At 48.9% G+C, this 21,673-nt stretch overlaps 1 protein-coding gene across 8 annotated transcripts; it reads left to right on the forward strand.

Moving 5' to 3' along the window:
- Positions 1-746: 746 nt before the first annotated feature.
- eif4g1a (eukaryotic translation initiation factor 4 gamma, 1a) lies at positions 747-21,640 on the forward strand. Of its 8 annotated transcripts, XM_056597614.1 has the most exons (33): positions 747-1,180; positions 3,000-3,126; positions 4,096-4,182; positions 4,398-4,430; positions 5,953-6,132; positions 6,585-6,684; positions 7,138-7,248; positions 7,986-8,137; positions 8,394-8,486; positions 9,442-9,502; positions 9,896-10,218; positions 10,258-11,137; positions 11,227-11,312; positions 11,515-11,707; positions 11,972-12,105; positions 12,262-12,408; positions 12,566-12,961; positions 13,050-13,196; positions 13,319-13,555; positions 13,682-13,786; positions 14,003-14,326; positions 14,442-14,556; positions 14,652-14,748; positions 14,857-15,101; positions 15,452-15,576; positions 15,688-15,860; positions 15,978-16,103; positions 16,664-16,745; positions 16,916-17,014; positions 17,102-17,239; positions 17,570-17,651; positions 17,743-17,883; positions 20,120-21,640. In XM_056597614.1, exons 2-33 carry the CDS (start codon positions 3,052-3,054, stop codon positions 20,299-20,301), a joined length of 5,469 nt encoding a protein of 1,822 aa, XP_056453589.1. In that variant the 5' UTR covers positions 747-1,180; positions 3,000-3,051; the 3' UTR covers positions 20,302-21,640. The 8 variants fall into 8 exon arrangements, with proteins under 8 accessions (XP_056453589.1, XP_056453585.1, XP_056453584.1 ...); XM_056597610.1 differs by having other exon boundaries at positions 747-1,339; positions 9,896-11,137; XM_056597609.1 differs by having other exon boundaries at positions 9,896-11,137.
- The last annotated feature ends 33 nt before the right edge of the window (positions 21,641-21,673 follow it).

Here is a 21,673-nt window from a genome sequence, read left to right on the forward strand (position 1 = left end):
AAATAAATGGAAAACTTCAATCTCAATTGCAAGTACAATTAAAGTAGGCCTATCCCTCTCATCCCCTAATCACACAATGGGAATCACCAACACACACATTCTTAATCCCCTACAGAAAATAAAAAATTTAGACCAACTGTATAAAACCAAACCATATGCCTTATCAATACGATTTATATTGGGATTTTATGTAGCCTAATTAATCAAGTGTTTATTTTTTTAAATAATGTATCAACTATTCATTTGATAAACGGATTCAAATTGATGTTCCACGTCTACACCACTCTGTGAGTCACTCAGCAACTTTTACAAATATCTATTCGGAATTTATATTTATAGGATATATTTGAAGCCTTATCAACAAGATTAGTAACAGGGTGTTATGTGTATTTTGTACAACCTGGGGATTCAGGATTCCCAGTGAGAATACATGATATGATATCTATCAGGATTCTTGAAAGTGAACTATGAAGTTAACCGTCAAAGATCAATTCACATATTACGCAGGCAATATACAGACGTATCACCTTCGTCCCCTAGAAAAGTCTAAATCGAATGTTTCTCGATTTTTCTTTATACATAATCAATATTTTGTCAAACAATATGTTGTCAATGTGTTTTGGAATTAAAGGTTGGCCTTATTCAGAACTATCAGTTTTATAAATACCCTATAATTATAATAGTTACACATAAAATTACTATTGTCACATGATAAGGGAAACGTCATATTTTTTCCCGGAAGTGCCCATGCGACTTGCTTGGCGCACCGGCTCACTCGACAAGAAACATCGCATTATGGCCTCGCTGTAAGCCCGTGGAAACGTCCGTTCTGTATATACCCAACCGGCAATCCGTCACCATCGGCGCCTTGATCATGGACCTCCAGTCCAGAGGCTTTGTCCAGGGGTATCGAAGTGACCAATAGTACTCCTGAAGTCCTATATTATTTGATTTTGTGTACTGTCACTTTTGCACGTTCCGGGGATTTAAATAGCAAGTGACAGCGGTAGCGCCATCCCCATCTGCCGGCTAGCTACCTAGCTTGCTAAATCACAAGTTTAAGAAGGGCGTCCTCTTTTTCAAGGAAAGGGGTAAAGGAAAACACCCCATTGCTTTTAACGGGAAGATAGTGCACCGTTGACCGGTTCCCCCCTTCGAACCACTAAAGCATAAATTCCTGGTAAGACGACTTAATATCTGTTAGCATTGCTAGCTGCCCGGCACATTCCGGCGGTGCTGCGTTCTTGTCAAAGGCAAACACTTGCTTGCTAGCTCGCTAGCTAATCGAAGAGGGCCCCACCGGCTTACCAGCACCTATCCAATTCTGCATGTATTCGAGGTATATAACTAATCAGTTGAATGCAATGAACATGAAAATAGCAAGGTTGGATGAACAAGTCAATTAGTGATCCTCACTTTGTTAATTCATTCAATGTGTTGAGTTGTTAGCCTTAACCACGTATCGCTGCCAGGACATGACAGCCGAGGAATCGGGTCTTCATGTCATGTCTTATAACATGCATATCGTTTTCACTCCCGGTGTGTTTGTCCTCCACTTTTCAAATACCATGTCTGTGTTTACAGCTATAGTATCAGTATGGGGGATTGTTACATCATGCCATTGCTTGACGTCGACTCCGCTCCTGGTAAGCGTTGAGTGGGTTTTTTAAGTGACATTGGCATTGCAGGACCCAGGCAAACTACATCCGAATGAAAACGGTAGCTTTCATTTGGATATAGTTTGGCTGGATCCTGTATTAAGCTGACGGGAGACGTTTGCAAAGGTTCTGAACTAGTCTACCACTCCTGACCAATGTCAAGTGGTCGTGGCCGGATTGATAGGCCCCAAGGTGTTGCATCTGCTGTCTGCTGGGGCTCTTAAGAATTAAACCATCATACCCCGAGTCACCGAGGCTATAAGTGTTTGTGAACGTTTAACAATCAATCATCCGAGGCAGCCATGTACACACGTAATATTTATAATAAGAAAAAAATAGAAGGTACAAAAAATAGCAAGCTAGCCATGGGTGTCTCATGTTGAGACTTTTGACAAATATGAGAGCTCCACTCATCAAACTAACGTAGCAAAGTCACCCTCAACTCTTGTGTCACGTTAAATAATGTAGCTTTTGTGCTGATGGGGCTGTCATACCGACATTGAGCTACCACCGCTTTGGGAGCCATATGGCAGCTCCTACGCGGAGGCACTGTCAAGAAAAGCATGGTACCGATGGCTTGCTAGCAGGCTAATGCTAATACGCTCGTAATGCGTGACACGTATTCTATGCCCAGTTGTCACGGATGCCTTTAAGTGCTATCGTTTGATTTTCATTTGTGTTGACATTTTCTCGAAGCTTAAAACCGATGTGTCAATTGTGTATCACGCATATATTCTGTATATTTGAGCAGTAAATGCATGGGATTAACTTCCATCTGTGGCTAGCATTAGCATGGGCCTTAGGAAACAGTAAATGAACTTTGACCCAGGACATCCATTTTCCTTTAAAACGCCACTTAAACATGTTTATTCCAACTTGGCTTTAGTTATTAATGAAATGTAATGTTTCATACGATTTGTTAGTTTCTGAATATGGTCTCTATGTTTGATGAGCCTCAATTCTAAGTTCACCTTTGTACATTTTTTATTATATATGGATGGTGAAAAATAACTTTTAGCATTGCTGTAATGTTCTATATGCCCTAACACTGGGACTCATGCAATTTGGGAAGTAAGCGAGTGGAATTTTTTTCGTTATTTTTGAATGGTGGATTAGGTGTGCATGGTGATGGTATCCCTCTTATCAATGGAGGACCCATCAACCACACCCTCATTACTTAGTCAGTTGTGTAGTCTCTTGAAAAGCTGTGTATCTACGACTGCGTCTCCCTGACGTCCATATTTTTAACCCAACTAATTGTAAAGGCAAATTCATCCAAGCCACCAATTATATTTTAACAAGGTTTAACAATGTTACTTATGTTTTGGCTACTCTTTCTAGGTACTCTGCGAAGACAGAGCAAGCCTGATGCAGATCCACAAAAGCACATGAAATGAATAAACCACCGCAGCCTATAACAGGACCCGTGTCTGTCCCACACCCTGCCCCCTCCCCTGGACTCACACAGGTAAGCATAGAAATCGTAATTTTTGTTGACATATGAATGGAAACTTGTGGTCTTCTAGGGATGCAAGAAATACCATTAACTGACTCGTAAACAGTGCAGATATTAATGATGATTCGTTCTTTAAAGAAATAAAATCAAATGGCCGCAAATAAGAAATATATTATTTTAGTGGCGAAACCCATCTGCTTCAATGTACACATTCAAAAGTCTGTAAACCTGAATTTTACAGTTTATATGCGTTACACACACACACACACACACCGGAGCTCCATTGGCAAGGCAGTTCTACTGTTGTAGTGCTTTCGAAACATGAGACGTATCTGGTTTGATAAGATTTAGTGAGGCTATTGTTAAGGGCTGGGTACCTTGGTAATTTGCTAAATTGTGTAGAAATTCTAACCAAAGATATAGTTGGATACAGTGAGGAATGTTGCTGCACGACCGTTCTGCTTGGAAGCCCCATCTTCTTGGCAGTTATACATAACCAGACAAACAGCACTCATAAACTCCCTGCGTTAGATCGCTGTAACTCGGAGCCTGAATATCTGTTGAATATTCAACACGTGATTATTTGAATAGACCACCAGAGTAACGCTATGCTGCTATACATTTCAAGTTCAGTTTAGATTTTTTGGACGTTCCCCACTAGGCATTATGTAAAACCTTGTGAACGCGTAGCAACTCCACCTACCCGGGCCAACCAGTAAACATTGGCAACCTACCCTGTTTTAGTCTCCACGGCAATATGCGACAGTAAAGGCTTTATTTTTGACTATTTAATTATGTCACCTCAACATAATAAAGAATGTATTCAAAAGATGTAGGCAAAAGTATTACAAAAAACATGATTGGACTACACTTTCGTTGTAATTGTCATGGTTTGCTTGGCGAGTGCTCTTTTACTCAAGCACACGTCTGCCCCCCGTCTACTAACATCAGTTCCTCCCCGATCTGTTCAAACCCAACCAGGCTGGCTATGCCCCTGGACAGCCCCCTTCTCTCGTTTTTGCCAACCCGCAACTTCCACAAATGAACCCTGCTCCGCAACCAAGACAGGTATGGTCATTTGTGTTACTTTTATGATCAGTACTTGCCTCTGGCATGGTGTCCCCAAATCACTTTATCCCATTTCTTGACTTTCACATGGACTTCTGAACGGGTTGCATTTTGCTGTAATGCTTTGGGTTGGAACTCTATCTGTGCCAGTTTTTCTCTACCTTTTCCTCTGTGTCGATCTTTACTTCTTGATTCCCTTTTTGCTGTCCTCCCAGTTTGCGGCAGGGCCCCGTGCGTTACACCAACAGGTACTAACACTGTGTGTGTGTGTGTGTGTGTGTGTGTGTAAAATATTTCTCCGGAATGTTACAACCAATTAGTTATTTTATCTGATTATCACTGCCACCGAGTGCAAGTGTTTTGAGTTTAAATAACTTGTATATCAGGGTTCGATTTAGTCAGATATATTTTAAACTTGCAAATGCCACTCGGCTGTTTCCCGCAATCCCCCTTTTGCGCTATTAGGTCCCAATTAATTCTCATGTCCAAATTGTGTGTGTAAATGTATTAATGCCTTCATTATGTTTATAAATGAAGTATATTAATAAGTCTGAGGACTAGGGCCTTATGGCGCATTTCCACTGGAGGGTTAGGTTCGGTTCGCCTCAGTCCGGTAGGGAGGGGGCGGTATAGCCAAGCTCGGTTCCGAGGTCGCGTTTCCACCGCTGACGGTACCCCTATGGTAGGCCGGATGTCGATCGCCGCGGCGGCTACGTAAACCAGCTCCCTCTGCACGTCTTCCTACCCAAGATTGCAGAGGAACGTCTCCACCTCCTTGTTCGCCCAAGTTAAAGTTCTGCGCGACATGTCGATTGTCCAGAATAATAACTTGCGGGTATGCCTACTGTCGGTTTGTTTTTCGCCATGTCGCCCGGAAGTGATTATTGTGTCGACCAATCAGCGGAGGGCGTGTGGAGCTCGAACTTGCCGGTACCCTAACGGCGGAGTACTGCGAGAAGAGTACGGCTCAGTCCGAGTCAAACGCGATCCGTGCTGCACCTTTTGTGAACCGCACCCTCCGGTGGAAACGCGCCATTGTACATTATACGCCATTATAGGCACCTCAGAGCCTTAACGCTCAGTTATGGATCCACGTCGACACAACGCAAGGGGGTTTACGGACGCAATACGTCCTTGCAAACCCACCTTGTGTCCACCACAAGGGACTGACGTGCGCCTCCCAATTTTTTTTTACATTGAGTCGAGGCGACGCAGCAGAGAGGGCGCTGATTGGTCCGCTCACCAAAACCCGACGCAGAACCAAAACAGGTTCAAGACTGCATGGTCGTTGCGTCGACGTCGAACCACAACTTAGCCTTTACGTTCTGCCTTCCGCGTGCTATTTTCCTCGTTTTCACCTTATCTCACCTCACACCCTCTTGCTTCTCTTGCTCATATATTGTGCGGCTGAAGGGGGGATACAGAGCACTACAGGTAACTGCTTTTCTCTTTCTCCTGTCCCCACGACCCCCCCCCCCCCTGTTACGTATAACCAGCCTGGGTAGAGTTGGGAGGAATGAAATTCAATACATTCTAGACTTGGTGAAACCCGAGCACTGCTCACGTCGGCAGTTGCGCCAGGGGCTGTGCTTTCAGCTCTGGGCTGAGCTAGCGAGTGTCTGCCACCACACGCGCACATCAACCAACGTTACTTAACATGCCCAAGTGTTGTTACCACGTAGGCTGCTTACAATGTGAACTGCAAACGCGCTGCGCCCGCTCCCTATATGTGTTCATTGTGGCTCCCCCCCTCCCCTCTATGTCCGCCAGCCTTATTACCCAAACCGGCCTACGATGCCCACCAGTGCCCCCAGGGTGCAGACCAGCAGTGGCCCGCGGCCTGTGGGACCCACTCATGTTTACCCTGCCGGCTCACAGATGATGATGATTCCCCAGCAGCAGATCTCCTTTCCCGGCTCCCCGCAGGGCTATTTCATCCCCCCTGGCCAGGTTGGTTCACACGTGGAATCCCCTCACCCTGTGACAGACATAGGGCCGTGCGATTATTCAAATATTATCGCGATTTCGATTTTTTTTCAGTGAAATGAGCACCAAGCTAATATAATCGAGTTGGAATAGATTACATTTTATATTTTTTATATGTGATTAAGTGGACATTTCAAAGTTCTCAGTTACAAACTGTGTTTTTGGAGAGAAATTATGAATAAATGCATTTCAATTTTTTTTTCATAATCGATCGGCCCTAGACAGATGTGTAACATGTACCGTAGATGGTTTCACCACTGCGATGCAATCAGACGACGCATGTTTCTGACAAATTCTCAATTTTGTATGGAAAGTGTTCTTAAACGGAAATGGAAGTGTTGGATCTGTAGAGGGACGATATGAGCCTTGCTATCTCTGGGATCCTCTGACGTTGGCGTTCCCATATCTTTTTGCAGTATCGTCCTCAATACATGGCTCCCACCCAACAGTACCCTGTGACAGCCGGCACTGCAGGCTTCTTCCCTGGGACTAGCCCCGCTGAATACCCTGGTTTTGGTAAGAAATCTCTGCTCTTGACAAACGCCTGCCAAGCACAACCACAGCCCTGAACCCCCCCCCCCCCTCCCCAGGTGCTCAATGCAGTTGAATACACCTGTTTCTGGCCGATATGGTTGCATCGAAGGTGTGGTGGCTTTGCCTGGCAGGCTTGTGTATGTCCTGCCTCTGGTTGGTTGTACTGAGGTCTGGCTTGACTTTTTTTGCTTCTCAGTCTGTGTTCTCTCACTCTGCAGTCTCGCCGAGTCACAGCCGTAACACCCTGCTTCCTCTGGTTTTCCTCTCATTAACTCATTCTGCATCTGTCTCTTCCTGCCCTCCCTCCTCCTCCTCCTCCTCTCTCTCTCTCTCTCTCTCTCTCCTCTCTCTCTCTCTCTCTCTCTCTCTCTCTCTCTCTCGCCTCCCTTCTCCCGCCCCTTGCACCCTTTGCTCCCCTCTGCCACGTTGGTTCAGAACCCTCTCATGCTGCGCGGGAGAGGCGGGGCGGTGGGGGGAGAGGTGGCGGGCGTGAGAACGGTCGTCTCTCTCTCCATGGCACTGCTCTCGCCCCCCAGCGCTACCCCGGTGAGTAGTGCCGCGTGTGTGTGTGTGTGCGCGCGTGTTTTGTGTGTAATTGTGCTTTGGGTCAGCTTGCTTCAGTTGCAAAAAAGTTCCCGTTGCGGCGCCGGCCTTTCGATGGCACCTTTTGACCGATGCCCGGGGAATTTGGTCTATTGATTTGGGTTTGCCTGCGGATACGTTGCGTTTGTAGAGTAGGGCTGGGCAGGGATTGGATGATTTAATACTGATTGATTTTTCTTCGTAGAGTCCTTTCTATTCTGAGCGTCTGTTTTGATATAGCTGTATTTTTAGGGTTTAATCCGTACATAGAAGAACATAAAATATTTGAATTTAACCGGTGTTGGATTTCATCAGCCGTTTGGTTCTTAAAAAGTGTAAATAAGTGTCCAAATAATATCCAGCCCTACTTTGTAGGCCTTTTGCAGGCTTATAACTCGTCCTTTTCTAGTCATCGAGTGTCCTCATTTCCAGCCTTTGGGCAGATGGTAATTTTGTGACTGCCATCTTGTTTTATTTGGTGCAAGATTGGCAGTTACCCAACAAATAAGAGGTTCAGAAAAACTGCCATTATGGAAAAGCACTGCCGATAACCTGATCATCATCAGTAAATGATCATAAAAGGACTGTAGATATGACCTTTTGAAAGCCATTTGGCCACTATTTAAACTTTTATGTTTGGATTATTTTGAGGTTCAAAATCAGAGAGACATGGCAGTTTTTCTTTGCTCTTCACCTTTCAGCTGGAGCGTACTATCCAGCACAGCCTCAGTTCACTCAGAGTGTCCAGCCTGCGCCGGTCATAATCAGTCCCGCCCAGCAACCGCAACAAGCCCCGCCTCCTCAGCAACCTCCAGCCCAGCCACAAGGCCCGCCTAAGAGGGAACGTATACCGGTAGGTCATCACAACGAACAGGGGAGCGGATGTGGCCTCCCGGCTGAGGTCAAAACGATTGAATGGACAGAACCCTTTGTCCTCTCAATGTAGAACTTTCTCTTTTGCCTCAAAAAAGCCAGTCACATTGAGTTTGTCTATCGAACCAGTAGGCCGGCAGTGAAAGGAGAGCTGCGTAGTTTCGCATTGGTCTACAGTGGATAGGTGTTCAGTCCAAGTCCTACCTTTTTTATATTTTGCTCTTTCCTCTACTCAGATCAGAATACGAGACCCTAACCAGGGTGGGAAGGACATCACGGAAGAGATCATGTCAGGTGGAAGGGCCACTTCCACACCAACGCCACCACAGGTAGGGGTGGATACGTATACAAGAGGGCACTATCGGTGGGGTTTGAAACATTCTTCATGTCACATTTACATTTTAGGGCTTTCTTCATCTGACATTTACATTTTAGGACGTTGGCAGACTCTTTAATCCAAAGGTGATTTAGAATAAGTACATTTGTCAGAAGAAAAACGATATTGCTTTATTGATACTGTCTGTAAAGTAAAGATGTTCATAGACAAGTTAAGTATTTACAATTGCTTGGTTAACCTATTCCCCGTACACAACAAGATGGCTAGGAAAGGATGCTACACAATGTAAAGTACTACTATTTTTAAGTGCCATAATTTAAGCACTTATTGTATATTTTAAGTATCATGTTCAGTTGTTGTATGTGCCAGACTGGTTGGTTTCACATGTCATCCTAATCCAGTGTGCTGGAACATGGATGTGTCAATTGGAAATAAGTTATTTAAACAGAAATTCTGGGTGTATACTGTGCAAAGGTCTTCAGCACTGTAATGTTATCTACCATGTAGCATTCAGATTTAAAGTGGATGCCTCAGATTATGTTATCCCTGCCTATAAGTATTATCATGCCCTCAGTCCCGACTCCCGACGATGGTTGAAATAGTTGTTTCAGAATTCACTGGTGTACTATATCACACCGATGTAAAGAAAGCTCTGTATTTTTTAATGTATCTCCCACACTTCCATAACGTCCCCCATTTCATTCCCTTAATAAGGGCATTCAACTATCACAGAATGGTGTAGTGTGTTGGAGCGTCTTCATAACTGTAGGAAGGGGAAGTAAAGGAGTTTGGTGCGAAACAAACAAGTCAGATGGTTCATGTGTAGGAAGGCCATTTTTATTATGATTGATTTGTACTAAAGTCATGCATGCCATTTTTATGGTTCCTCTAGAATGCATTTCCTTTGCTAGCATTATTTTGCTGAATATGTATCCCTTTATTTTAAGGCCTCGTCAGATAGTCCTGTCCTGAATGGTGACGTTACACAGACTATTGTTTCAGGAACTGGTGAGTCACTCGGTATTTTGCAACCATTTGAATGTGCATTAAAAGCTTGTATACTTTAAATTGTATATTGTTAGTAATATTTTAGTAATATTTTAATTTATTAAAATAATATTTTAAGGTTAATCTTGTATTTAGGGTCAGAAATGCATAATCCTATAGATGACTGTATAAAAGACCCTCTGATAGGCTTAACTCAACTCCTTAACTCTATGAGAGTTAAGGTAGGAGTTAAGTTAACTCTCATAGAGTTAAGTTAAATATAACATTTGACTCTCATAGAGTTAAGTTAGATTTGGCCAAAATAAGACGAAATTATGCTATGTGTCTAACGATATGTTAAAAATACCCCTCCCCCCCTCCAATTTGGTCCCCTGTGTTTGGTCTCCCGTCCAGATGAAAGTACGGAATCTGCTGCCAGCGTTGAAACTCCACCTCCAGCCTCCGCCAGCCCCGTCCCAGAGGTCCCACTGGAGACGGTGACCCCGGAGCTAGTGTCGGCTGAACCCCTCACGAAGCCGGCGGTGGCCGCCGCAGTCGAGGCCCCCCCTCCATTGATAGAGGAGCAAAAGCAGCAGCCCCCCGCTCCCGCTGTGCTGCCTCCACCATCCCCCCCGCCGGCCGCAGAACCCGAGCCAGAGGCCGAGGTCAGCGACACGGTCGACGCCCCTGTTCCCCCGCCGGCCGCGTCGGCAGCCAAACGCGGCGGGGCCGGGCCCGTCGCTCCGTCCGCCGCCGAGAGGACGCCGGAGAAGGAGGAGGAGAAGAAACCTGAGGTGGCGAAGAAGTCTGAACCGGAGAAGTCGACCGTTGCCAAGCTGAAGAAGGAGCCCGCCGCTGGGCCCCCGGCGCCGGTGACCCCTTCCAGCGCGACCGCCGTCGAGGCGGCGAGCGCCCCCCCGGTGAAGGCGGCGAGCGCCCCCACGGTGAAGGCCTCGAGCGCCCCCACGGTGAAGGCCTCGAGCGCCCCCACGGTGAAGGCCTCGAGCGCCCCCCCGGTGAAGGCTGCGGTCGTCCCCACGGTGAAGGCCTCGAGCGCCCCCCCGGTGAAGGCCTCGAGCGCCCCCCCGGTGAAGGCTGCGGTCCCCCCCCCGGTGAAGGCTGCGGTCGTCCCCCCGGTGAAGGCTGCGGTCGTCCCCCCGGTGAAGGCTGCGGTGTTCGTCCCCCCGGTGGAGGCTGCGGTGGTCGTCCCCCCGGTGGAGGCTGCGGTAGTCCCCCCGGTGGAGGCTGCGGTCGTCCCCCCGGTGAAGGCTGCGGTGGTCGTCCCCCCCGAGGTGAAGTCTGCGGTCGTCCCCCCGGTGAAGGCTGCGAAAGCTGCCCCCGAGCCTGCGTTGGAGCCCCAGGCCTCCACGGAGGAGGCCGCGGCCTCCCCCAGCGAGCTGCCCGCCGCCCAAGCGGAGACGCCTCTCTCCAACGGCCTGGCTCAGGGAGCCGACGAGGCCTCCGAGGACCTCACTCCCGAAGTCGACACGCCGCTCGCAAAGCCTGTGAGCTGTCAGCCTCCGGAAGCCTCTGTGGCAGACCCTGCCCAGGAGAAAGAGGTGGAGGAGGCGGAGGAGGAGGAGGTGGAGGAGTTGGCGACGGAAACGACAGAGGAAGCCTCTGCCGCTCTCCCCGCCAAGGATTCTACTACGCAAGGTACGGCTGGGCCAGAGTTTGCAGACTTTAGTTCTGAAGTAGTCATCTATCCGTCCTAGTTTTAACGAAATCCTCTTGTTGTTTTGAAGCCGCCATGTCTGTGCCAAAGAAGAAGAGAAACATGAAGGAGCTAAACAAAAAGGCCACTGGAGACCTCCTGGATGCCTTCAAAGAGGTGCGTTTCATGAGCCCTGATTCGGAATAATGAACAGTATCCTGTCGGGTATCCACTACTCTGTTGCCTACTTATAACGGCTAATTCTCAAGAGGTCTACAATCTACATTATCCATACAATGAAATAGAGGGAAATTTCCACTTAGACATTTTTAACTAATTTTTAACTAATTTTTTACCACTTATCTCTTTCTACCCTCAGGAACAGGCGGCCACACCGGTCCCTGAGCCCTCACCAGTTCAGGCTGAGCCAGCCGCGGCTGCCCCTGTTGCTGCTGAGAAGCCTGCGTCAGAGGCTGTTGATGAGACCTGGGAGGAGAAGGAGGACAAGCAGAACCCAAAGCCAGTTGTGCCCAAAACTGAGCCCGCTGAGAAGAAGTACCAGTACAAAGAAGGTGTGTGTGTGTGTGTGGGTGAGCCTGTGTATGTGTGTGTGTGGGTGAGCCTGTGTGTGTGGGTGAGCCTGTGTGGGTGGGTGAGCCTGTGTGTGTGTGTGTGTGTGGGTGGGTGAGCCTGTGTGTGGTGGGTGAGCCTGTGTGTGTGTGGGTGGGTGAGCCTGTGTGTGTGTGGGTGGGTGAGCCTGTGTGTGTGTGTGTCCCCGTCCCCTTTAGGTCTTCAATTTGAATCTAACTTTGATAACACCTGGCTCATCTTTGCAGAGAACTGGAAGCCCATCAACCCAGAGGACAAGAAGCAGTACGACAGGGACTTCCTTCTGGGCTGCCAGTTCATCACCGCCAGCATGCACAAACCTGAAGGTCTGCCGCTCATCAACGAAGTGATCCTGGACAAGGTAGCGTCACATTTCCCCTCCAAGGCAACGCAACCTATTGCATCATCAAATGTACAGAGAAGGGGAAATGGCGTTCAGGGACGCCACTGTGTGCCGAATGTGTTCATCTTGTCCGGTTGATTTGGTTTGTGGAGCTAATGGTTTGCATTATTGTAGGCCAATGCGACACCAATGCGCCCTGCAGACCCGGCCCGTGTGATGAACGTTGGACCCGACTTTACCCCCTCGTACCTGGGTAACCTTGGCAGTAGGCAGTCGACGGGAGGACCGGGACCCGGACCACGAGGCCCGGTAAGAGGGGAGGTAGGCCCGATCTGGGAGGGATGTTCACGTCTCAACAAGTCAATAGTTCAACTTAAATTTCTTAAAATTTAGTTCCTTCAATTATTTTAAGGATTACTTTACAGTCATGTCTGACTCTGTCATCCACAATCCATCCCCCCCCCCCCCCCCCCGCCAGCCTCCCGGCCCGCGCCGCTCCCAGCAGGGCCAGCGGAAGGAGCCCAGGAAGATCATCATCACCAGCATGTCTCTGAACAACGAGGTGCAGCTCAACAAGGCGGAGAAGGCCTGGAAGCCCGGCGTGAAGAAGGCCGTGGGCGGCCGCGGCGCGGAGGAGGGCGCGGAGGAGGACGACCCCGAGGAGGTCAAGACCCAGGAGCTGTTCAAGCGCGTGCGCAGCGTGCTCAACAAGCTGACGCCGCAGATGTTCCAGGCGCTGATGAAGCAGGTGACGGACATGTCCATCGACACCGAGGCCAGGCTGAAGGGTGTCATCGACCTCATCTTCGAGAAGGCCATCTCGGAGCCCAACTTCTCCGTGGCCTACGCCAACATGTGCCGGTGCCTTATGGGGGTGAGTCCTGCGCCTTCAAGTTCTTTGCATTTGTTTAATGCGCGCAAGTTCCCTTCAGTAGGTTAACGTGGCGTTCTTGTGTCCTCAGCTGAAAGTCCCCACCACAGATAATCCAGAGGCCACTGTCAACTTCAGAAAGCTCCTGCTCAACCGCTGCCAAAAAGAGTTTGAAAAGGACCAAGACGACGACGTTATCTTTGAGAAGAAGCAGAAGGAGTTGGAGGCATCTAAAGACGTGAGGAAACCCCGACGTCTGTCTCACTTGCAGGACAGTCTTTTGACCATGGCCCTCTGTTCGAATCAATGTAGTCCGTACCTGTTTATTCCTCACTCATCTCTGTATGACCCTTTCTCCAGGACGAAGAGCGTGACCGCCTGAAGGTGGAGCTGCAGGCTTCCAAAGACAAGGCTCGCCGTCGGTCACTGGGCAACATCAAGTTCATCGGTGAGCTGTTCAAGCTGAAGATGCTCACCGAGGCCATCATGCACGACTGTGTCGTGAAGCTGCTGAAGAATCACGACGAAGAGTCTCTGGAGTGCCTCTGCAGGCTTCTCGCCACCATCGGCAAAGACCTGGACTTTGAGAAGGCCAAGGTAACATGCAATCCACTCGCCTCCCATCTGTATGGCCAGACCCGCTGGTCGTCTGATGGTCGAGTGAAGCACCCGGGCACAGTTTCTGGCTGTTGTCCAGCCGTTGACGTCTATTTGTCCCCCTAGCCCCGCATGGAGCAGTACTTCGCCCAGTTGGACAAAATCATCAAGGAGCGAAAGACCTCCTCCAGAATCCGCTTCATGCTGCTGGATGTCATTGACCTCCGAAGGGTATTGACACTTTTCTTTCCATGCTTTTAGTAACGATAGTAGCCCTTTAATAGTCACGGTGCGATTTCATTGACTCGTTGTACAATGTACAAACCACCATTTTAGTTAAAGTACCCGTTCAGAGTTGTGTGACTTCGTTGGAACTTGAGTGTTTCTATTGAGGGCCCTCAGAACGCGGGCCACTAATAACCGTTCAATCTATCTTCCCGGGTGCAGTGCAAGTGGGTGCCTCGCAGAGGGGAGCAGGGCCCCAAAACCATCGAGCAGATCCACAAGGATGCTGAGGCAGAAGAGCACAGGGAGCAGATCAAGGTCCAGCAGCAGATGCTTTCCAAGAAGGATGGAGGAGGAGGAGGAGGCGGCGGTGGTGGAGGCCGGATGGGAGGCGGCGGCGGTGGCGGCAATATGGGAGGCCGAGGACACCATGCACAGGGAGGCGGCCGTGGGAGTCAGGTCCAGGACGAGGGCTGGAACACGGTGCCCATCTCCAAGGGCAACAGACCCATCGACACGACCCGCTTCAGCAAGATCATCAACAAGGTGCGTTTGCTACCCCTGACCGTCGGAGGTTAAGCTCTACCGACCCAACTCGCCTTACTGCCCAGACCGTTACCCGAGCGTTGTGTGACGGGCTCGCTGTACTTGTGTCCTGTAGCCCGGTGCTCAGGACGTTGACGACCAGCGGTTGGCCCCCGGGGGGAGAGGTTTCGGTAACTGGACCAAAGGCAGCAGTGGGGGGACGGGGTCGAAAGCCCCTGGCGCAGAGCAGGGTAAGAACAAAACGCTTATCCCCCTGTCGACACTCGACATGCTTTTTAAGAAATAGACCGTTGTGTTAAGCGGTCTTTGCCGTTCCGTTTGACAGAGTCCGGTCGCCCGGCCACCAGCACTGTGAACCGCTTCTCGGCCCTGCAGCAGTCTGGCCCGCCGTCAGGCGACGCCGACCGCAGAGTTCCTCAAAGGTGAGCGCAGTCCTCTTGCGCGCTTTTAATCCCCGAGTCCGGCCTTTGGTCCCCTGTCCCCGTCGTCCTGGGTCGACCACAACCCCTGTTTGTTTTTGTGTTCCTCAGGTCGAGCTCCAGCCGCGACCGCGGCGGGGAGAGGGACAGAAACGACCGGGGCTTTGACCGCTTCGAGCGCCGGGAGGGACGCGACGGTGGCGGCCGGCCGACCATCACCAAGCGCAGCTTCAGCCGCGAGTCGCATGAGCCCGGCGGCGACGGCGGCCGGGGGCCCACGGAGCCCGTGCGTCGCGTGTCCAGCATGACCGACGACCGGGTCAGACGGGACCGTGCCGCCAGCAAGGAGCCTGCAGGTAGAGAGCGCGTCCATGGGTCCTGGGTGATGCCCGGTTACAGCCCTGGGATCACGGTGAAAGGTTAACGCAGGGGGGAACATTGTTCAGGTCATGCACAATATATGCTGATAGTTGTTTTTTTTCTCTTCTGACAAATGAACTCATTGTAAGTCGCTTTAGATAAAAGCGTCTTGCTAAATCCCCTAATTTTGAACTATATATAAAAAAGAAATTGAATTGAGTATCGCATTTTGGGGACAGGTTGACAAGGTGTAGTTATTTAATTATCGTTTGGTGTAGCTACCCACAGGCATGGACATTGATGGATGTTTCCCTTTTGTGGTGTTTTGCTTTGCTTTCTCCCACAGTGAAGCCCGGGCGTGACGCAACCCCTCCCCCCGCCGCCGCCTCCAAACCGGCCTTGAGCGAGGAGGAGATGGATAAGAAGTCCAACGCCATCATCGAGGAGTACATCCACATAAACGACTTGAAGGTACGCGACGCACGCCCGGCTCTTCCTCCCCCACACCTCATCAACATTATAAAACACCACATGGAGGGGCTAACGCCTTTCTGCATGTGTCCCCCCCCCCCAAACCTGTAGGAGGCGCTGCAGTGCGTGTCCGAGATGAACAGTGCCTCGCTGCTGTTTGTGTTCGTCCGGAACGGCGTGGAGTCGACACTGGAGCGCAGCCCCGCCGCCAGGGCCCACCTGGGCCACCTGATGCATCAGCTCATCAAGGCTGGAACACTGCCCCCAGCGCAGTACTACAAAGGGTGGGTGGAATCCACCGCCGCCGCCGGCCCCCCGCTGCACCCGTGGGAACGGGAGTGAATGAGTAGGCCGGTGCTGCGGGTTTGACCTGATTTTTTTTCCCCGTGTCTTTGTCCCAGGCTTCAGGAGACCCTGGAGATGGCCGAGGACATGGCCATAGACGTCCCTCACATCTGGCTGTACCTGGCGGAGCAGATCGTCCCGATGCTGCAGGAGGGAGGGATCCCCATGGAGCAGCTCTTCAGGTGTGGCCCCCATTTCTGGATAATGCGTCGCATTGGTCTCTGCCCCTTCCCTTTGGGGACCGGGAATGGATAAATGTGTCACATTGGCCCAATGGCTGTGATTTGTCCCAGACATTATGGAAGGGAATTGGCAGGGAGCTCGCAATACGATACTGCAACGATTTCTTTGTGCTGATAAAATATGTACATCTATGACGTTAATATTGCCCTATTCTAATCTGAACTAATCCTTAAGTTTTGTGTTTGTTGTTAAACGTTGACTTTTGGTTCAAAGAAGTTGGTCGAACAGAACACTGTTTATGTAAAACTGCTAGAGTAAATGAATAGAGGCTCTTCATCTGTAGCGCCCTCTGTAGGACGAAGCCTTTCATTTATTTACACTAGGATGACATTAATGTTTATTAAAGAAAGATAATTGAGTCAGCCAGTCTATTTGGGGAGGCGAAGAATTTGGATTTTCATGTTATGGTTATACCGTTAAAGCAGTAATGAAATTATCATGAAAATGACAATGTAATGAGTTGTATTAACATTGTCAAACATTGTCTTCATGCGTTTAGGGAAATCTCCAAGCCTCTAGTGCCTTTGGGAATGGCCGGCGTTCTGCTGGCACAGATTCTCACTTTGCTCTGCAAAGGAATGGTATGTACTTCCTCATCCTTCACTAACGGCCTCCTAACCTCTGCAGTGTCTGTGCCCTAACCAGCGCCCCTTATCTCTAACCATAAACCTTCATTTCTGGAAACTGCCTTCACGACGACCCCCGTCCAAACATGAGCCCTCAACTGCCCCCGTATTTGTCTTTCCATCAGACCCACAAAAAGGCCGGGGCCATGTGGAACGAGGCGGGCCTGAACTGGAGCGAGTTCTTGTCCAAGGATGTGGACGTCAACAAGTTTGTGACTGAGCAGGTCAGTGGGACGGGACAGAAGGTGGCTGTAGGAGCACCATGAGTGGGCCTCGCTCCTGACGCCGCTGTGTTTTTCCTGCTCGTTCAGCACCTGGAGTTCACGTTGGACACCGAGGGGTCTGAGGGGCCGGAGAAGAAGCCCCTGACCAACGAGGAGATCAGCAAGCAGCTGGAAAGGCTCATCCAGGACAAGGCCGAGAACCAGCGGATCATCGACTGGGTGGAGGTGGGTGGTCTGCCTGATGCAGTCCGTGTTGGGCTGTGTGATTCCGCCGATGGGTCTCTTGCGTAAGGTGGACACGACAACGTGTTGGAAAATTGTTTGTGATAATGCGCCGAGCTAAAGCCAAGCTCAATGCGTACCACCCCTGATTAATTCCTCTTACCCGGTTAACAAAGTTATTTGAATGTTTGTTAATTTTGTCTGTAGCCCGGTTCCGTAGACTTAATCAGCTGTATTTGACCGTTATCGGAAAACGATTCACACCCTTTGCACGATTGACCAATCAGAATCCCGTATTGAACAAGGATGTGGTATTTTCCGGTTTGACCCCAGGCTAACTTGGACGCGCAGCAATCCACCGGCAACTCGTTTGTGCGAGCGCTGATGACGTCCGTGTGCCAGTCCGCCATCATTTGTGAGTATCCCCATCGAGGTCGCTCACCTTGACGCGTCTGCTGGCCGTAGGAACGACCCTCTTATCGTTGTTTGTGATGCTGCTCCTCAAGGCGACAACCTCTACAAGGTGGACGGGAAGAAGATCAGCGAGAGGGGAAGCCTGCTGCTGAAGTACCTGAGCGACGAGCCCAAAGAGCTCCAGGCTCTCTACGCCCTGCAGGCCCTCATGGTGCACATGGAGCAGCCTGCAAGTGAGTGGAGCCCGGCTGCTTTGAAAGGGACCTGCCACGGTTTGAACCCGGAGCAATGCGCAAGCACCGTGACCCACGCCTCCCTCCCTCCCTCCCTCCCTCCCTCCCTCCCTCCCTCCCTCCCTCCCTATGGGCGGGAGAGTGGGGTAAATGTTGACGGTAGGGGTGGGAATCTCTTGGCACCTCACGATTCGTTTCCGATGATGAGGTCAACGATTCGATTCTGAAGCGATTATCGATGCATCTCGATGCAACAATTTTTTTTATGTACATTTCCATGCGTGGTTTTCAAAAATATATGCATACATCTGGGTTTGCTACTCAGAGTTTGCTAATCACTTCCTACTTTTGTGATGATCATTAAAGACATCAACAGATGAATAAACTTGGCTGTGAGTTTGCGCGCATGCTTTGCCTAGGCTGAATCGCAATCGTGTCAAGACAAATCAGATTGGCCAATACACACTGAAGATAAATTCAATAATTTTAAAATTACAAAAATTATCCCTCTCTGGCGAACAGAATGTTGCAGCAGGCAAAAAATATATATTTTTAATTCCGATTATTAATTTATCTGCATCGAGACGGACTCGTTCCAGAGAGAATCGCGATGCATCGAAGAATCGACTATTTTTCCCAACCCTAGTGGACGGTACCAAACGTAGGCAAAGTTAGGAGCCGTGAATGGTTGCGTAAGAAGGATGGGGGCGAAAAGGGGATTAGTGTTGCCTAGGTCTGCGTCGTGGGTCACTGGTGAGGAACCTGGGGATTGACTAATGAGAACTCGACATCTGATCTAATGGGACTGATCTGGGTTGAACGTGCTTGAGTCGTTAAAATGAATAATGCAAAATGTTTTTGGGAGGAACATCATTTTTGATTCGAGCCCGCCGCTTTAAGGACTCCATCATACCCTCCCCATAACCCGGTTTAGTAGCGGGTCCGCCCTGACCCGGTTTAGTAGCAGGTCCTTCCTGACCCGGTTTAGTAGCGGGTCCGCCCTGACCCGGTTTAGTAGCGGGTCCGCCCTGACCCGGTTTAGTAGCGGCTCCGCCCTGACCCGGTTTAGTAGCGGCTCCGCCCTGACCCGGTTTAGTAGCGGCTCCGCCCTGACCCGGTTTAGTAGCGGCTCCGCCCTGACCCGGTTTAGTAGCGGCTCCGCCCTGACCCGGTTTAGTAGCGGCTCCGCCCTGACCCGGTTTAGTAGCGGCTCCGCCCTGACCCGGTTTAGTAGCGGCTCCGCCCTGACCCGGTTTAGTAGCGGCTCCGCCCTGACCCGGTATAGGGCCCTATGAATTCCGCGATAACAAAAATGTGGACGGAATCACGGAATCGGACAATAAAAACGTAATCTATTGATATATATATATATATTTTTTTTTTTTTTATAAAGCAGGAAAGTATTAAAAGTAACAAAGTTACAATTTAAAACAGGCCTGTCTTAGTAAAATAACTGATTTCCAGCAGGTTCCTGTTCTTCAGCACATATAACATGTAACCGGGACAAGGCACATCACACGTCACATTTACAATATGCAGCGGATTTCGCCATTATTTTGGTGAAATTCAGTTTCGAGGGAAAAGGGAAACAACACGGGTGACATTAACGTCACTGAATGTTTAGCAGTCACTCCCACAACAATGTTAAAAAAAATCCCCGGTCCACCACGCAAACAATAGGTCCCGCTCCTAACAAGAAGTCGAAGAAGAAGTTGAAGCGCCCGTAATTCGGTTCTAACCTCAAATTCGGAGCCGAACAATATCCAAAACACTTCTATCACTCAGGTGATCAGCTGTTTTGTAGAATATGTCAACATACTATCGATTGGAAACGCAAAGATACGTGCGATGACCACTTGAAGTCCAAAATCCATATAAACGATGAAGTTGGTGAAGTGATGGGATGGAGTTTATAAAAAAAGAGTTTATAAGCACTTTAATATTTATGTCATGTTGTTTTTATTTGAAGCACTAAAAACAGAGCAATGTTGTGATGTTTTAATAAATGTAGTCTTCTATCTGATTGAATGTTATTCGTTCGCACTTATTTGACACTCGTTCTGAGGATTTTAATAGCTTTAAGTGTAAAACGGAATTCATGAAAATTAAAACGGAAAAAATGGAATTTGGAAAAAAATAAAACGGAATTTGGAAAAAATAAAACAGATTTCATAGGGCCCTACCGGTATAGTAGCAGTTCCACCCTAACCCCGCCCTGTGCTCGGCGTGTCCACAGACCTGCTGCGGATGTTCTTCGACAACCTGTACGACGAGGACGTCATCAAAGAGGAGACCTTCTACAAGTGGGAGTCCAGCAAGGACCCCGCAGAGCAGACCGGCAAGGGTGTGGCGCTCAAGTCTGTCACCACCTTCTTCACCTGGCTCCGTGAGGCAGAGGAGGAGTCCGACAAAGAATAATGACCCGCCTCCACCCCCCCCCCCCCCCTCCTGTCTTTGGCAGGGGGGGTGGGGGGGTTCGCTGGGAACCCGGTTACAGACTACACGGCCTACACAGGCGGACTTAATCAATCCTCAATGAGGATATCTTTTTTTTTTTTTTTGTTCGTGAGGGGGAGGACTGGTAAAAAAAAAAGAAAAAACAATCAACTGTCTTTCCCGCTCCTTCTCTCTTGCTTCCCGTTCTCTGTTCACACCTGCTTGTGGCCCCGGCCCTAGAATAACCCCATGAGAAACGATGCAGCAGGATTGCTTGGTAAACTATGCGTCGAATGGCCTACGTCCGTTGCATAAACATTTTTGACATTTGAGAAAGACACGTACAAACCAACACGCTGCTCTTTTTATGGTTCTGGGGAAACGCTTTTCCTCATCGTGTGATCCAAGTGGTGACGGCGGGGGTGAATCACTGAGCATGTTGCAGGGGAACTTGGGTGTCAATGTGGTAACGTGTGTGTGGGTGTGTGAGATATCGAAATGAACAGAGCTCTTATGTCTTTTGTCCTTTACTGAAGTGTGCAGCATGATTGAAGTGTGTTTGTATTAATGATGATAAAGTGGGAGATTTCCTAGAAAAAATGTACCTTGCTGACTAACCATAACTCACGTTCATTTTTTTGTTTTGTTTTTATTTAATTTTATAACCACCTCCTCTTTGCTGAGATGGGACCTGTGAAGACAGAATCTAAGGGACTCTGAGCCTGAGACTAGACTATTGACTACTAGGGATGATCTCGATGCTTCCTTTCAAGCCATGCTGTCTCCCACCCCCTTGCAGTCAACCAACCCTATCTGAGACCCGACTAATCTTCCTCAGTACCTAACACGAGCTGGTCTCCCTACACTCAAGTCAGGGAGAACCCTGCAGAGGCATACTTAAACCCCATCCACGTTAAAACTTGAACACATTGAAAGCAGAAATTGACTTGACAAGATATATATATAAAAAGAAAAAGGAAAAAAAAAAACACAGAAGTGATCCGAAAGCCTTTTCTGCTCTAAGTGGAAACACATTTCAGGAGAGTTCTGTAAATATATGATTTTTTCTGTTTTATTTTTCTGAAATAATGAATAAATTGCTAATGATGTAATGCTACGTATCCTTTTCCAGCAGAGATGGCAGTTATCCAGATGCAAAGACGCTTTCGATAATCCATTGATTAGTTGTATTGGGATTTTTGTAAATATGTTTTTGCTTTCTTTATTATTTAAGGAATTCTTTTTGCATCGGTAACTGAAAGATGAGGAAATGGAGCATTGCAAATAAAGGAATTATCAAGTTGCAGTTTGTGGAGTGTCCTGTTAACCCTTGATCTATGAGTTCCTTCGTGTC

This window comes from Gadus chalcogrammus, chromosome 8 (genome assembly GCF_026213295.1).
Source record: "Gadus chalcogrammus isolate NIFS_2021 chromosome 8, NIFS_Gcha_1.0, whole genome shotgun sequence".
NCBI classification, from domain to species: domain Eukaryota; kingdom Metazoa; phylum Chordata; class Actinopteri; order Gadiformes; family Gadidae; genus Gadus; species Gadus chalcogrammus.